This window comes from Electrona antarctica (genome assembly GCF_951216825.1).
Source record: "Electrona antarctica genome assembly, chromosome: 11".
NCBI classification, from domain to species: domain Eukaryota; kingdom Metazoa; phylum Chordata; class Actinopteri; order Myctophiformes; family Myctophidae; genus Electrona; species Electrona antarctica.
The window spans coordinates 33,129,761-33,147,965 of record NC_136792.1 but is presented as its reverse complement, the minus strand read 5'-3'; the positions used below and the strand labels follow the sequence as shown (position 1 = coordinate 33,147,965).

Here is an 18,205-nt window from a genome sequence, read left to right as displayed (position 1 = left end):
GCACAAATTATTTCTGCATAAAAACAGTGTAAAATATGTACTTACATTCAAATATTTGTCATAGTTTTTAAAAGTAATCTCTGTGATTTTGTAGATTTGTGATTTCTTTTAGGAAAAGTGGATGGATGGATGGATGGATGGATGGATGGATGGATGGATGGATGGATGGAGTTCTAGTGGAAAATAATAGCTCAGTGCAGCTGAATTTTTTCTTTTTCTTTTTGTGACTGTGAACTACAAAACTGATTAAATGTATGTGAATTATTACATTTTTGGGGGAGGACTACACATGTCAACATAACAAAATGAAGAAATGTACGCAAATTAAGTAATTATTTGGGACTGTGAACTGCAAGATTAAACAACAGTGTACCAGTAGTACTACTAGTTAATTTTAAACGTGACCTTGAGCTGTAGCTCTTATAAAGCGTGCACTTGCACAACAATGCCTTCTGCCTCTTTCCCCCTCACAGTGTGATTCTGTGATGACGCCAGCGTGTGACTGAATTCCATTCGTGTCCTGTGTTTTTCAGACTTTGCCAAATGTGTAGCGGGACGGCCGGTGACATACGCGGCGGTGCTGCGGATGAAGTCGGGCGGCTCCGCGTCGACGCTGGGCTCGCGGAGCAGACCTCGACACGACCACTCAATGACGCGTGACTGGCCGTCGCACCACCTGTCAGCCCTGAGTCTGATCAGCTCGCAGGAGGACTACAGGAGTGAGGGTGAGAATATGTTTTAACGCGACATTGGGCTTGTTTTTCTGTAAATTCGCTTGTAAATTTTGGTAATTGCCGATTGCGTTTTTGGGGGCTTGTTTCTAAAGTGTAGTTGCTTATTTGGGCTTTGTTTAAACCAGTGATTCTCAACCATTTCCATGTCAAGGACCCCAACATGAATATGTATTTTCCATCGACCCCCATCTGAAAATGTTTTGAGCCAGCAGCACCCACGTTGCCAGATTTGTGTTAATTATTACACATTTGTCTTTCACGATTTTTAACCATAGAACACTAAACCTTAATTTTGTCACATCGCTAACCCCACGTATATTTTACCCGATATAATATATTACACACACAAAAAAAATCTCATCAAAATTACAGTACAAGTACAATACATGACAAAAGAATAATAATACAAAAAAATCATGAACGAACGATATCATGGTCCCCCGTGATATCTGTTTTTCGTTTTCATTTTTTTTCCTTCTTCTTCTTTTCATCAGTGAAAAATGTGGGTATTATTTAAAAACATTCCTAAAATAAATAAATAATGGAGCTCGGAACTTCTCCTTTGATCCACCAATTGCTGGGACATGATAATTGCATCAACAGCTTTATTTTAACCCTCTATCACTAACCCTGGGTGAAATTCACCCGAACACCTGCTTGGAGAAAGAAACAGTGATGTGGGTAGGGAAACAAACCTATACCTTCTATGATGTCACTGAGCATCCCGAAGGTACCCAAATATGTACAGGTTAAAGTGCTCATGTGGCCTGTAGTCGCTTCTTTTGGGCTTCTTTTCATAGACCTGATTGCTTATTTCTCGTCAGGCAACACTGGTGGTGGACAGTAACAAAGTATATTTACTTGAGTACTGTAAAGAAAATCCAGATCCACCACCACAGATCACAGATCAGATCCACCACCACAGATCACAGATCAGATCCACCACTTTTTTGTGCCAGCAATCCGCCCCTCTAGACCAGAAATACATCTCACAGGCTGCATGGGCCAGGCTATACTTACACTGACTTTCACTCCACTACATTTCAGAGACAATACTGTAGCCCAGGGGTCCTCAATAGGCGGACCGCGGTCCACGACCGTACCGCGGATCCACCCCTTTTTTTTTTTTTAACTTCCTTTTTTAACCTCTCATTTGCTGTGAATTTTTGGAGGGGAATATTTGTGAAACATTCTATTTCCATACTCTGCACCCCAGTATTGGTTGTTTGGGAGGGGATCCGATTCGTATAAGCTTGCCTTGGTGTGACTGTACTAAAGAATATAGAGCCCCGCTCTCCGCTGGCCGCTGCGTCTTTTTCAAAAATTATTAGTGGACCTTCAGCATTTCTAGTTGAGGACCCCTGCTGTAGCCTATTGACTCTACTACATTTGTACAGTATAGAGCACCAAAGTCTGACGTCAATATTGGTAGAGGGCGCTAAGTCCACGGGTTCATGCACTTTTCATTTGAATTGTAGTTGGATTTTAAATCGCCTCAAATAAGAACTGTGGTTGAAAAATATACAAATCATCCTGGCCGTTTCACTCATATGGATATGAAGACTATGAACAATCAACTGACTGTTGTGATAAAATACTAATGTTACTGCTGCTGAATTACTTACATTTTCGCTAGAAACTTACTGTATCATAGTCAGTCACGTCTTAAACGATACAGAGACACCTCCCCGACAATATCGCCAAGACAGTTTGTTTATTTTTGGACAACAATTCTTACAGTTGGGTGCCACCGATATTGTCCCTTATCATTTGGCCCATTTAGGCCTGACCTCAACATTTAAAAAAATCCTTCTAAATCCTCCAGTTTTCTGAAATAAATATTTTCACGATTTTTCAAAAATAGCAGACCTACAAGCTCGTAGCGCGCCACGAGTGGCGCGCTATGAGCTTGTAGATCTGCTATTTTTCAATAGCTAAATTATAACATAATGTTTAAAACACCAAAAGGGGTTCCCGCCCAAAATGGGTTAACTGTCCTTTTGCGCAGATCACGCAAACCTCAGCAAAAAGAAAAGGACAATATCGATGGCCTCCAACTGTATATGAGACGATTTTAAGATTACCCAATGTTTTTTTTTAGAGAAAAACTTCTATGAACCAGGGGATGGGCGAGTGACGTCAGGACTTCGGCGCTCTATAAGTGGTTAAAGGAGAATTCCATACTAAAAGGCTTTCTTACCTTTCTTTGTAGTTGTTACGTCCCCACCAAAGAGGTCCAGGTGTTATTTTGTATTCCCCTACCATAAGCCCTAAATGAATTGCATTGAATTTTTTGTATATATCCTCTCTTCATAATGTAAATAATATCCCAAGCGGCACACTTTACTACTTATTTCGATGGAAATAAGCAAATTAGCACAACACCCCATAGCCCCATTCAATTCCCATTCAATTCAATGCAATTCATTGAGGGCTTATGGTAGGGGAAATAGCCAATAAGGAGCTTTTGCACAAAATAACACCTGGACCTCTTTGGTGGGGACGTAACAACTACAAAGAAAGGTAAGAAAGCCTTTTAGTATGGAATTCTCCTTTAATTCAAATACAGTGAAAATAATCACTATTATTTCTGCACATGCATTGATAAAAAAAACGAAAACGAAAAACTACTTTTGAATACTCATGCAACCTACAGTAGCACTTTAACTCAGTATACATTTGACAGAGCAACTTTGACATGTATGTTGAGTACTTTGTCCACCAATGCTTGTTGCATTGAAGGAATGTCGTGCAACCTTGCTACGGGCATCTCGTTTGGTGGCCTCTTTAGATTTGGTTCTGGAAATGAATCTGACCGATCCATCATCGGCGCATGGGGGTGTGAAGTGACCGGGGCCGTGCCCTTTGTGAAATTGAGGTGGGATGGCGGCAATATCCTAGCGCTCTGGCAGCCCCCGTCAGTGTGGCGGCTACGGACTGTGATGGATATCTTTGTCAGAATGGAAGATTTAATGCGTCAAACGCAGCGGGGAAAACCCGCTGTCATAAATCTGCATGGGTCACTGGACGCCCTGTCTGTCTCTATGAATAGCTTCAGAGGACGTAATGACACGAGAACGAGAACGCTCTGATGTTTGATTAAAGACATCATTTCTGCTTATTGAGTCTGGATTTCTTATGTTTAGTGGTTCTCAATGTTTAAATTGTTCATGTCAAGCAACCCCCAAATACAAAATGTACTCACATCTGACCTGCATCTGAACATATTGCCACAGACCTGCATACAAGATTTGCATTCATAAATTGTTTAAAAAAATGGCGATTTACAAAAGAAATTATCTGTATGGGCTTAAAGTGGTTAAACTGATTTTGATGACTCATTTTACTGGGGACCCCCAGGGAATCCTGGGGATGCCCAAACCCCACTTTGAGAGCCACTGGCTTATGGAGACCCAAATGAATTATAGATGAATTATACCCATGAATTATAGAACGATGATCGATGTTGACATTACACTGAGATTAATCAAGTCTTCCTACCCCAGTTGCTGCCATACTTTTCATGTTAGCACCATCACTACATACCGAGAAATGCATCTACCCAAGATACATGAACATTTATTTATATTGCTTGTAATAACATGAGACCTAGCATCCCTAATCTGTCACGATATTCATCGAAAATAGTTGATCTTGTGAGCTTGTAGAACAGCAGTTTTTTTTTTGCAACTCGATTGAATGCACAGTTGGGAAAAGGAGGGGACAAACTATAGACCCCAGTCTACTGAAGTATATAATATTGAAGTGGTATGCAGTGTCTGAAACAGACCAAACATCTTCAGTGCCGTTAGAGGATATAAATATTTATAAACTGATTCAGTGTTATTATCCTCTTTAGGAAAGTAGTTGTCAACTGTTTCACATTGCAACCCCAATTTTGTGACCTAAAAGTGATAAACTGCAACTGTAGTGTCCAAGCCCTATGCTTGAACACTGTGGTTAACTGACGGCCAGGAGGTTGTTCTGACGTGTGCTCAAATATACTGAAAGTCCAAACTTGTCCGTTGAGTTCACAAACAAAGATATTTATTAGCTGATCTGTCACCTCAGCATACAATAAATACTTACATAAATCAGGATACATGACTACAGCTCCAAGAAACACAGTTGAAAAACAGTGTACCGGCCCATCAAATACCCAAGCAACCTGGGTCTAGCACACACCTTGTGGTGACGTCATCAAAGGAGTACTAAAATACTACTAGACATCATATGGCTCTTACAGCAACATCTGAGTAACATTTAGAAATCCTGTTGTTTTATTGTTGAAGGGCGCTAGCCCCTCCTATATACAGGTTTAATGTTTGTCTTGTCTAGCCAAACATTAAAAATGCCATTGACAATGGGCAGAGTTTAATGTTTGTTTTGTCACTAACACAAACATTAAATGCCATTAACAATGAACAGAGTTTAATATTTGTTTTGTCTGTCACTGAGCAAATCGGCATATGATGTTATGTTATGATATCACGATGATGTAAGATGATAAGGATTGGTAAAGCGCCCCTCACTTCAAACGGGATTTTTTCTTGACTATACCAATGCTACAAACAACCAAATGTATAATTTATTGTGCTCCACAAAACAATTTGGAAGTTAGAGAAAAAACACAACTACTGTAATCCTTCCTTAGAATCCATTTAATTGGACATGCAGTACACTGATGTACTATAGTATTGAATGTGTTGCACAGAAATCAAATAATGTCTAACAAATTAATGAAGGAATGTCATATTGACTTCCAGTTATAAGCGGTAAATGTTAAAATGTTTTAACTCACATCAGAGTGGAAAATGTATGAAATATCTAATGACTAGCCCCAACCAGAGCCATAGAGTAGACTTCATGGGGCCAGTCCAATGGCGGCTATTCTACATAGACTTCTATTGGCGAATAGGGACAGCCTTGGCAGGATACTTAGATCCTTAATTGAGACAGTAATGACACCTTAAACTGTATTTACATACATAATGGTTTTTAACAATACATACAGCACACTTATTTAAATATTTTTGTCCAAGTATAATTTCATCATCCCCCTCAAACAGATGTAACCTGACTCCGCCAGATTTCAGCAGTATTGAGTTCACAAGTTCCCTCCTCCTATACCTGCATCTGGTCTCTCTCAAGCAGAAACTATGAACCCGAAGCAGCGGGACAAAACTCTGATAACTCCATAATAATGTTGAGTTGTAGTCTTGTTAGGTTGTGTTTACATGTGCGCTGTGGCACAGCTTCAATGCATCATCAATCTCGCGTTGATCCCGCCTCTAGCGGCCGCATATCGCTCCGATCAGCACTGGTTCGGAGTACATCGTCTCTGCCCGAGAGAGACCAGATGGAAGCAGGAGGAGGAACTCACTACTGCCACCATCTGGCGGAGTCAGGTTAAAACAGATGTACAGTAAAATAAATATTGGGCTCAAGCGAACCAGCAACTACAGAGAAACATTACACAACTAAAGTTGAGGTACAGGGGAATGATGGATGCTTACCAAATTAAACCAATTTTCTTTTCACCTCTCAGCATCTTTTTCCAAATGTCTCCATCATACTGTAGTATCCACAGTCGGTGCCTTCCTCCAACAATGCTTTGATCCTCCGGAAATTCTTCATAATAACGACTTTAGGCTGCGTGATCACATTATTTCGGTTATGGCTGTTTTCTCACAGTGTGATATGTTTCATCACGGTCCTTGAAGATGCAACAAACATTTTCAACAAAAGTTGCTCCACCCACGTCAAATGTTTGCCCTACTCTTTGCATAACCCTTAAGTACCAAAGCACAGACGAGAGGATCAGCGTGGATCAGCATGTCTCACTGGGTCACCAGTGCTAAGACCGTGCCGGTGCTAGGCACACACATAGCACGCACTGTGCGTAGGGCACCACGGTGCGGGGGGCACCAAAATGAGCCAAGGCGATCCAATTATCTCCGCTGCCTAACGAGTCACAACCTGTGTGCGTCCTCAAGTTGCATGCATGCCGGTGGATCTACTCCGAGCTGAAGCGGCCCCTCTTCCCCGCCCGGTTTGGCAGTGAGTTAAGTGTTATTTAGCACCAACATTAGGACAAATCGGTATCTGATCTACATGCTGAAATGTGCCCCGTCCCCCATCCCACGATATATTACATGTAGGCTATTTGCGTGCATGCAACTGTGTGCGTTCGGGAGGGGTGGGGGCACATGGCCAACAGCGGCCCTGAGTGTTAAGCTATTGCACTTGTAACTATTCTGTTCTATTACTGTGCTGCAATCGTGCTGTGCCAAGTATTGAGACTGTTCTGAGATTATTGCTCTTGTCCGTATGTACTGTATGTGAAGCTGGAAAAGTACAACAGTGAGTGCTCTGACTGTGACCATGCCTGATACTTTATAGGCATAAAGCTGTCACTCATGAGCCCAAACAGTAATGCTGTATCTGTATGCTGTGGTATGGCAAAGTATATACTTTTGATTATAAGTCACAATAAGCCCACAACCAAAAAGACGTCTGACCCACATGATATTGGTGGAGTTATATGAATGCCACAAAGCCAGAGCCTTAAGAGTAGCACCATTGAGGAGGCATAAAACAAGGCCGGTCACATGGTTAATTTAACTCAAAATCACTATTCACCAAGGTGTGTTTGTGTGTAGAAGACCTGGACCAATGAAGTGAACATAAATGACACAACACACGCTAGCATGTTTTTGATTTGTTATTTTTTCATTCAGTTGAATAACAGACATGCACATCCACCATTGAGTGACTGTTGAGTCCCACAATACGGTATACCTGATTTGCTCGTGACAGGGACACAATATTGCAGCCAAATCTTGTTTCTATAATTCATGAGTCAGTTATACATGAGTAATGTTACCCTAACATGCTCATAGCATTGTTTCGATATTGAAACAAGTGATTGCTTGTAGTGATGACCTATTATACTATATATATATTATATTATACCATGCATAGGTATCAATGCTCTGAAACCTTACTGATAGTTATGGCATGGCTGCTTTATGTCTGCTTTTAGTGAGCTCTCTTTGAAATGCTTTGAAATAATGGCTGGAACGCTGTTGTATAGTGGAGAGCACTCTAGTTGACCATTTTAGCACAGATGTAGGAGGACCCTCCAACATACTCCACCCACCAGAGCAAAGGAAACACTGCGGCTGAATCTCTGTTCAGAGAAACAAGCGGCCAGGTTTACAAATGTTACGTGCATTATTCATGGGGGATTACAACGTGTGTGTGTGTGTGTGTGTGTGTGTGTGTGTGTGTGTGTGTGTGTGTGTGTGTGTGTGTGTGTGTGTGTGTGTGTGTGTGTGTGTGTGTGTGTGTGTGTGTGTTTTGTGTGCGCTTTCACAGTTGCGTGTTCATTAAGCTGTCTTAATCTCACTTCACTTCATTTTACTGAATAGGATTCTTCCTTTTTTGAGTGGTGCAACCACTCCTATACTAGACAGCTATGTGCTGGCTGTGTCCGAGCACGAAAATAGCGTTTGGTTGGTTTTCACCTCCAAGTGTCACTGTTGTGCAGCCTAACACACACACACACACACACACACACACACACACACACACACACACACACACACACACACACACACACACACACACACACACACACACTAACTGTATATATGATGATTTCGGGTGTGACAGTACAGTTCAGTACAGTAGAGGGACCCCCTGTGGACCCCCACACGGTAACTCTGTCATTTCTCAACCAGACAGACAGACAGACAGACAGACAGACAGACAGACAGACAGACAGACAGACAGACAGACAGACATTTCTGACAAATCTGTAAGATTCATGGTATCTAAACAAAAGACTCAAAGAGCAACATGTTTTTATTTGACAACACACTCTAGCAGTTTGATTTGATTCCAGATGCACATGTCGTATGATTTATACACGGGAATATAAAGACTGACTTTCATTTACATTTTTAGCGTTGGTCGTTAGAGTGCTAAATTTGTTTTCCTTACACCAGATTGCTTTTGTTGTGCATTTCAGCAGGAGGCAATAAGCAACGTACTATTGATTCATTTTCCTCTACTGATTTATGTATAATTCCAAAAGCGTTTTTATTTCCCTGCAGAGCAATGATTTGCTGACAAAAGGTTGTTGCGATTACGCACACCGCCCCGGGAGAGAAGCCAAGGCCCTTCTTGTCATCAGATCTGGTCTGAACAGTAAAAATGCTATCTACTGTCACAAGATTATTTATACGGAGAACACATTAAAAAATAAACTGTTTAGTCCCACCATGATACAACTGTTATGGTCACTGTAATGGCATTTTCTTCTCAACAGGGACAACAAAAATGTGTTTAAGCTGGTTGAAATTCCAAAGAATACACGTTTTGCTCAAAAGCACAAAAGGTCGGAGGTTGACAGTAACTAGAAGGCTGTTGGCAGATGAGAGTAGTCATGGTAAGGTACCTTTGACAGTATGCTGTTCAGTCTTTATTAACACACATTGGAACATGAGGGCGTTTAAAACCTCATCAGTGCTGCTACTATGGATCTGATATGTGGACAAGCAGTGGTGGATTAAGTATTCAACCCCAGTACTTGAGTCAAAGTATACCAGATCTACTCCAATTGAGTAAATGTATAGTGAAGTAGGCCTACCTGCTTCACTATACATTTACATACTAAGTACATGCTTTTTAAAATACTGTGAGTATTCAAAAGTACAAATTACAAGGTACAAAATACTTTTTTGTAATATCTAAACATTTCTAAACATTTCAATTACATATATTTTGAGGGTCCTTGACATGAAAATGTTTGAGAACGACTGACATAGAAACATGGGTTTTTCAGAAAACTGTCACGATTTAGAAGCATTTTGTAGAATCGTCCTCAGGTCTAAATGGGATATGTAAGCAAGATACTCAAGTAAATGTACTTTGCACCCGACCACATCGTTCTCTCACTGTCTGAGGTGCATGGTTTAGCCTGTAAATGTAATGCTGAAATGAGGTGCATGGTTTAGCCTGTAAATGTAATGCTCTCTCACTGTCTGAGGTGCATGGTTTAGCCTGTAAATGTGATGCTGAAATGGCAACTGTGCTATGAATTATGGAAGAGTACATGAACATGTCAATTAGCCACGGAGGAAAGAGAGAAGCCAAGAAGGCGTCAAAACCGGTGTGTGCATGTACGACATGGACTGTGACAGAGGTGACAGTCACCAGAATACCTCACCTCAACATGGCTCGGTCATGGCTAAACTTAGCCTAACTTGAAGAAAATAACAGTTCAGTCAGACAACTCATGGATAGATTTAACCAATATTTATTATAGAATGAGAATACAAGTGTGCATATAATATTTTATCTTGGCATTCGGCTCTGCTACATTATTCTGATATTCTCCCTGCTCGGCACAATAGAACACCATCATTAAACATTATAGATATACAATAAAAAAAAAACATGGGGAACATAAATAACCACCCCAACACCGGTGGTGCTGGGGTGGTGGTGGGAGCAAACATCACATAACAGCAACCAAGGATAGTCTAAGAAGGATGAGACGCGAAGACCGTACGGGCGACGCCATGTTGCTTTGGAAGGAAAGAAACATGCGCAATGGGCTATATGCAGCCAACACTTCCGCGTTCAGCTTCCTTGGTCTCAACTGCGCATGTTTCTTTCCTTCCATGGAGCACCATAAGCAACATGGCGTCGCCCGTACGGTCTTCGCGTCTCATCCTTCTTAGACTATCCTTGACAGCAACCAGGAACCATAAGCAGAAGGAAGGCGGGAAGAGCATGCAGTCTAGTGAGCTTAAGTAGCCCGCCCAATTGGTCAGCTGACTGCCACATCAGCGAATGACATGTGGGTCTTGCACACATTGAATACACCCACATAGTAATGCAGCATATTAACCCCTTGAGTATAGAATGCGCCCCTTGAGCACGGCATGAACCCCCTTGAGTATATCTGACTGAACTAACTCCGCAAGCTACGTATCATTAATACAATATGTAGTTCTTATGATCAGAATGTGTAGCGAGCAAAATCATACATTTATGGTTTTCAATCTTCAAAATGAAGAACCAAGAATTCTTCATTTTGAAGATATATATTGTATGGCTTGGGGTGAAGGAGAATTGTACAGTATAAAGAAAAATATACCGAAAGGGCATTATATTTGTGTATATAACATAATCTTTGAAGAAGGTATAGGGCTAGGGTGTTATGGTTAGACACGGCAATGTTCACAGTGTACATTTAAAATATTACTAGAATCTTGCGCGCCCGCGTCTATTGCCATGCGGTCCATGTTGTTGTTCTCCGTGCCACGCGTCTGTTTCGCAGTGCGATCCGAGTGTGTGTGTCTTTGGCCACTGGCCGTGTTTTCAGCGCTGGGCAGGTTGTGTGTTGTTGTTGTTCTTTGTTGTTGTTGTTTCTCCGTGAATGTCGTGTGTCCGCTGTCCGTGTATATTCTCGGACCAGCGCATCACAGAAAGGGAAACCACGGAGCTGGGTTGAACGCAGTGATAGGGTCGGTGGCGTATCGCGGCCACCGACTGCGCGGAGCATGGGCATAGGGGCGGCGCTTCGCTTCCGCATCATTGCTCAGCATGCGTCACCGTCTGTGACTTTCCAAACTGAACTGCGTACAAAGTGTGCGCTCACAACTTGTTACCGTCTCAAATGTAATAATATATATATAGCTCTGTAACCTCCTTTGTGCAAGTGTGCAAATGTGCCACTGTCCATGCAGTGCAAAAGTCAATAATCAGTACTATTGATTTTGTGATGTTCAATCAGCCTCACTCTGAGTGGTTCAATTTAACCGTGTGAGAACAAGGCGCTATTGAGCCATGCTCAGTCAGGTGATGAGATGGCTATAGGATCGTTGTTGCAAACATTGTACAGTATGTCCAAAGCACAAAGTACAAAACTACAAAACTTTTTTATATTATTTAAAAAACATGTGAAAATAGCCGATCTGCAAGCTCACAATGGGATCGCATGGGAGGGGGCGGGGGGGGGGGGGGGGGGGGGGGGGGGTCGCTACGGACGTTTCTACTCGATGTTATGCTGCCAGATGCAAAATATACAAAGGTGCAAAGACAATGTATTTTTAGTTGTTAAGCAACAGGAGGACACTTAGCAGCAGCTCAACCACTGAAACCACAACCACTACAACACAGAGTGTGTATTGTTCAAATGACAGATGCATGGTTTTCATATTGTAAATATGGTCGCTAACATGGTTTAGCTTCTAGCACTTTGACAGCACCATAACTTTCCCGTTCAGTTTCAAAAGTGTCATGGTAGCTTGTTTACAACTGAAACGGACTTCCTGTGCTCTGACTTCCTCTTCAAAATAAGAGTCACTTGTAATGATTAGTCAACACTAGTATTTTTCACTAGTAACACTAGTTTTATTTCTACTGTGTGCACCAGAATGTTGTTTCAGGATTCTCTAAATTCCTGTCTCAGCTGTTGGTACGCAAATGCGCCTCGTATGCCTTTGATCTGCCGCCGCAGCAAACGTTTTAACGACGCATGCGCACTGGCGCACTAGTTATGTGTACCCCTGGCTATTTTCACTACGTTTGTGTGACACTCTTGTATGATGAAGTACTGCATTCATTTTGAGGGACTCATTTAAAAACATGGGAGATATGAGGTTTCGATCTGCCCGACAACATACCTCAGAATAGCATCACATTGCTTGGTAACTGGGTTCAGTGGGTTGTACTGTATACTGTAGTGAGGAGCAGAGAGAAAAGAACTCAAGTTCAAGTGTGTCATGTGTCTCCCTGAAATGTCAGGACAAGTGCAGCATCCAAAGCTGCCAGGGGCATCATTAGCTGTAGGTGACCCTTAGCTTTAAACTACCGGCAAAAAGAGAGTATTTCTCTTTGGGGATCGATAAGAGTATCATAAAAAAGGGAAGGGAAGGGAAGGGAAAAAAAGAAAAACCTCAGAGATAGAGACTGTGACCATTGCTGATGTTAAATTGGAGCTGATTTGATGCTCTGTTATACAAGTAGAGTCCCATAAAAATCTACTCATGATGCACGGATTGCTGGCCTAGGTGTCCACAGCACGTCCCGGGTTTGAGGCCCGATCCCGACGGCCTTAGCTGCGTGTCACTTAGCATCTGTCTCCCCATTTCCTGTCTAACCTCACTTCGCTATCAATAAAGGCATAAAATGCCTAAAAATAAATCTTAAAATCTACTTATGGAACGTGAAAGTAAGTGAAAAATAATAATTTCTCAACTGTTTTTGAAAATAACAGTCAATCTACAAGCTCACAACTAAAAAGCACAATATAAAAAAATGCTCGCTCGTGGCTGAGAACTGCCAATCGGTATATTATTATTCTTAGCGCGACCTTGAATTAATGTTTTATTAAGCTCCCAACATCGTACTTTATCCCATTCTGAGCGACAGAAGCTAAAATAAGGTATATTTCTAAAGTTGGATTAATGCTCTTTAATCAAATCTCGTGATCTCGTGAATGGCCAAGATGGTAATAATAGCTTTAATCGAGATATCTCGAGGTTAGCATGGATTGTGTTAAACAAAACACGCACGCACGCACGCACGCACGCACGCACGCACGCACGCACGCACACACACACACACACACACACACACACACAAACACATCCTTAATATACAAAGTATATCATTATAGCTGCTGGCACAGCCGTCCAGGTTTCCAATTCCCAGTTCCCGGTGGAGCTTTACACCTTTCCTGACACTACAAAGGCTGTGCACATCTCTCTCTGCATGTATCGGGTATAGTCAGCAGCAAAATGTTCACCAAAATGTACTGTTACATACCGACTCAGCTGTCCATGTCGAGTTTAAATAAGCACTATCATTGCTGTCGGGTAGAAAAAACATGTACGACCAAAACAGTTATTTTTCGAATTCCGAGGCAGTGACAGACGGGTAGCTCTCTTTCAGCTCTCTTGTTCTCCTCCAAGGAGTATCCAGCGCACCTACTGGGAGACTTCGTTCTGATAAATTCAATTAAAATGTTGAAGCAGATAGGGAGGGTGCTTTCAGTTCCTGACCTGTCGGTACACTCTCCTATCTGTTTTAATCATAACTTCATTCCATCACAGTCAGATGCAGCCTTTGTATACTGGAAGGTTTTATACGTTTTTCAGATCTATATCATTTTGCATCATTTACTGAGCTCAGAGAAGCATTTTCTCTCCCACAAACTCACTTTTTCCGTTATCTAAAATCTTCCCTAGGAACACTGTTTTTATGTGTTGTTGAAACAGCACCCCAATTCTAAACCACTTATTTCAAAATTTGTTTCATTGTTTTCTAAATTGTCTATTCCGTCAACAACACATATAAGGTCTGCCTGGGAGGATGATATTGGCGTTGAGCTGTCCGACGAGATCTGGAGCGAGGGGTTGAGGAGGATTCACTCTGGAACAGTCAATGCCAGATTGCAGCTTATCCAGTTTAAAGTTATGCACAGGTTACATTACTCTAAGGTCAGATTGAACAAAATGTATCCAGCTGTGTCCGACATTTGTGACAGATGCAACATTGATCCCAGGGCACGCTGGGTCACACATTCTGGTCCTGCCCAAAGATTATTCCATTTTGGCAAAATATATTTTCATGGTACAGCAGAGGATCTTAGTGTGTGTGCAGCGAGTACACTTATTTGGGCCATATCATCTCTGATGATCTCTCAGATGACAAGGACATCTATAGACAGCGACGGAAGCTGTATGCCCAAGCAAACATGCTGTGTCGCAAATTTAGCATGTGCTCGGTTCCTGTGAAGATATCGCTCTTTAGATCCTTCTGTACACCGCTGTATACTGCACACCTATGGTGCCGCTATAGACAAAGCAGCATCAGAAGACTCACAGTGGCCTATAATGATTGTATGAGGCTGCTGTTGAGAGTGCCAAGAAGCTCCAGTGCTAGCCAGATGTTTGTTAGTGTCGGAGTACCTACCTGCTCTGCTGTACTACGTAACCTTATGTACAGATTCATGTGTAGGGCATCTGAGTCAATAAACGACATCATTGCTGTAATAACGGACCCTAAACGCAGTTCACTCAGGTTCTCGTCGAGACTGTGGAACCACTGGCGCACATGTCTGTATGTCAGAAACTGAACAGTGTGGGATATGTGCATATATGTACCTTTTTATTTATTTTTATTTTTGTATTTACTGTTATATTGTATTGTTTGTGATATGGATCCTCCTGGGTCTGAAATAAAGATTGATTGATTGATTGATTGATACAGTATCAATATTGATCCGGACGCGCCAGCTGCTCTGCTTGGTTGCTCACGCTCTGCCATACGCCATACAACAGCTCAGCACACTAGTAGCCAAAATAATGATTTTAACTGAGTGGAAGACTCCTAATGTACCTTGCTTCACTAAATGGCTTAACAAAGTTGTATCATTGATACACATGGAGAGGCTGCGGTGCAACGGGCTGGTCAGTCTGGCAGCATTTGAATATATATGGGGCCCCATTATGGCTCATCTTAACTCCTCTGTGTAACTGCATGCTTTGCTATAGCTTTTATTGTTAATGTTTCATATTGATAGGATTGGTCTGTTGCTTGTATAATATGCTTCACAGTCTGGTGTATGTTGTTGTCATGTATGTCTTGTTGTAACTGCCCGGTGACACTTGGTTTTGCAATCATTTCTTTAGTTTGAAGTTTGGTATATTCTTTATTTATGGTTTGTCTTATTTTGTTACTTCTTGGTTATTTTGATACTTCCTGTCACCTGATTTGAAACTTCCTGTTTAGAGTGCACATAGCTGAAGCCTGTTAGCTTCACTCAGTCACAAACACATGAGCAGACCAAGAGAGTGAGACAGGTGGAAGCACTGCATAGGTGAAGGCAACTGTGGCAAGGTATGAAATGTCTGTTAGTATGCAACAATTCACACTAGTTGAAGTAATATTGAAGCAGTTTCAAATGGTGATGCAGCTTTGTAATGGTTCATTTTGTCCACAGTGCCTGCCTGTTGCTTGCTGTGCTATGTTTGAACCCCAGAGTTCCAGTAGCTTTCTGCACCGACCTAGCGCCCCTGGTTAGCGGAGTGAGGTACAGGATTGTTTGTTTGTTTTGGTTTATTTGATCTACTTTAGAGCTAATTGTTTGGTACTTTATTTTGGGTTATGGTTTATTCTGCTTTGTTATTTTCTTTGTTTGGTGTTTGTTGTTCATGTAAATGAATTGGCTTATTGAAGACACAATGGAATGATATTGTTGAATTGAATAAGTTGAATTGAATTTGAAACTAAGGTAGAGTTATGAAATCACTGCATTATAATCAAATTCTTATTGTTGAATTATTGAAAGGTCATTGATTGGAATGCACTGATTTTATTGAATGAAGCATTGAATCATTTTATTGTTTGTGAAATGATGTGACAAAACTATTTGTATTTATTCTAATTGTCATATTTATTTGATTCCTATAGTTTTCACGGTGTTCGAATGGAGCTTCATCTATGTTGAGAAGTTTGAAATAAACACCCGTTGAGACCATCCACATCGTATTCTTTCACAAAACCGAGGGCCGCTACAGTGAAAACTCATCGCAGATTCAACTCAACGAACGTCGACTCGACACCAACATTCCATCTACAACCACCCTGTCTTCCATCAAGTCATCAACCCATCGTCTCAAGTTTGCCACACCACAGTAACCCTAGGACTTCTAACAGGTAGCCTCCATCTCTTCTTGGACTGAAGCAAGGCCAGGTTACAAAAAGGACAATAGAAAATTATAAAATGGATAAAAAGGAAACAAAAAAATTATAAAATGGATAAAGGAAAACAAAAAATGAGAAAACAAGTGTATTATCTAATGTGAAGCGATTGATTTGAAGGCTAATGTATTAATGTCAACTTTAGAACTATTCAGTTCATGCTGCATTTATATATATATATGTGAAAACTACAGTAGACATTTGTATAATCTGCATTAGTTCGTTTCGTTTTGTTTGATAGAATTCCTTTGGGTGTTAAAGTGGTAGTCAGTGGTGCTTCGTTAATGGTTTAAGTAAACTGTAAAAACCCAGACTAAATATACCCCCAAAGTATCATAAGTGATCAAACAGCATAAACCCAAACAAATGTCAAGCGCAGATAAAATGTCAGTCAAAATGCAGCAACTAATGAGTTCTGAAGACTAAAGTGGACATTTGTATAAGTTGAAATGTATTTGGTTCGGTTTGGTTTAGTTAGTTTGATAAAATTCCTTTGGGGGTTAAAGTGTTAGTCTGTGGGGCTTCGTAAATGGTTTAAGTTACTATAAAAACCCAGACTAAAAAACCCAAAGTATAAGTGATCAAACGGCATAAACCCAAACAAATGTCAAGCCCAGATAAGATGGCAGTCAATATGCAGCAGCTGAGTTCTGAAGAGACTGCAGTTAAAATACAGAAGATGCAAGTAAAGAAACTTGAAAAGGCATTCATTGGGGCCTTTAGAACCTGGATGCAAACAGGAAAGACAGTTCGAACAGCCTTAAGGACACTTTGTTCAGAAGAGGAACTTTATGAGATGAAACAAAATATTTGTAACAAACACAATGCAATATGTGATATTTATGAATCTATTCAACTTGACTGCACTGTTACCCCAGTAATGTGTCAGAAAATGGACGCCTCTATCATCCTGACCACAGAGCTATGCGACCTGGTGGATAAATGCTTGGTAACCACGGTGGAGAGGAGACTCAAGGATAAAGATAATAGACTGGTGGGAGAAACTGACATGGTGGGAGAGAGGGCAAAGGAGTCCACTTCCACACATAACCCTAAAGGTCAGGAGATTGTGGGAGAAAATGTGACTGTGGGAGAAATGGCAGCAGAGTCCACTTCCACAGACAACCCTACTGATCAGGAGAACCAGAGATGTGTAAATCAAATCCCAGTAAATAAAAGGTCAACTCCATCTACCAATGTGGTGACTGTCTTAGAACCAGACCTTAATGAAAAGAGAGATGCAAATAAGAACAGCTATGTATCACAAGATGTTGTTAACTCTGTGCAGCTTCTCAGGGACAGCAGGCAGAAAGAAGAATTCAATGTGAAGGTAAAGGACAGCTCGCAGCAGTCAACAGAGCAGGAGAGTGACTTGGGCACCCCTGAGGAGTTGGCCATGAGCAGCAGTTTTGTGGGTAGAGCTGCCCTCATGGTTAAACATAGACTGGAGCAGAAGAAGAAACCAGTGAGACATAGACTGGAGCAGAAGAAGAAACCAGTGAGACATAGACTGGCGCAGAAGAAGAAACCAGTGAGAGAAGAAACTGAATCGCCCAAAGAGCCTTGGAGATCGGGAGCCATTGATGAGGGGAGCCGTCCTGCTTTCCCACCGGCTAAGATGAAGAGCCTCACCATCATCCCTCCTGTTCCGTTTGAAGCCACATGCCCCGGTCCTCCCCAATCCC

At 41.4% G+C, this 18,205-nt stretch overlaps 1 protein-coding gene across 2 annotated transcripts in view; it reads left to right on the top strand.

Moving 5' to 3' along the window:
• Positions 1-630: 630 nt before the first annotated feature.
• cntn5 (contactin 5) overlaps positions 631-18,205 on the top strand; it is a 162,712-nt gene continuing 145,137 nt past the window's right edge. Inside the window, exons 1-3 of one of the 2 annotated variants that reach the window (XM_079513508.1) lie at positions 15,526-15,656; positions 15,760-15,849; positions 16,230-16,475. Coding sequence is in view for 1 of the 2 variants with exons in the window: in XM_079513507.1 (XP_079369633.1) it covers positions 650-725 (76 nt within the window). In the remaining variant the exon portion in view is untranslated. Of the gene's footprint in view, positions 726-15,525; positions 15,657-15,759; positions 15,850-16,229; positions 16,476-18,205 lie in introns of those variants that run through there. The other variant, XM_079513507.1, reaches the window with a different exon arrangement.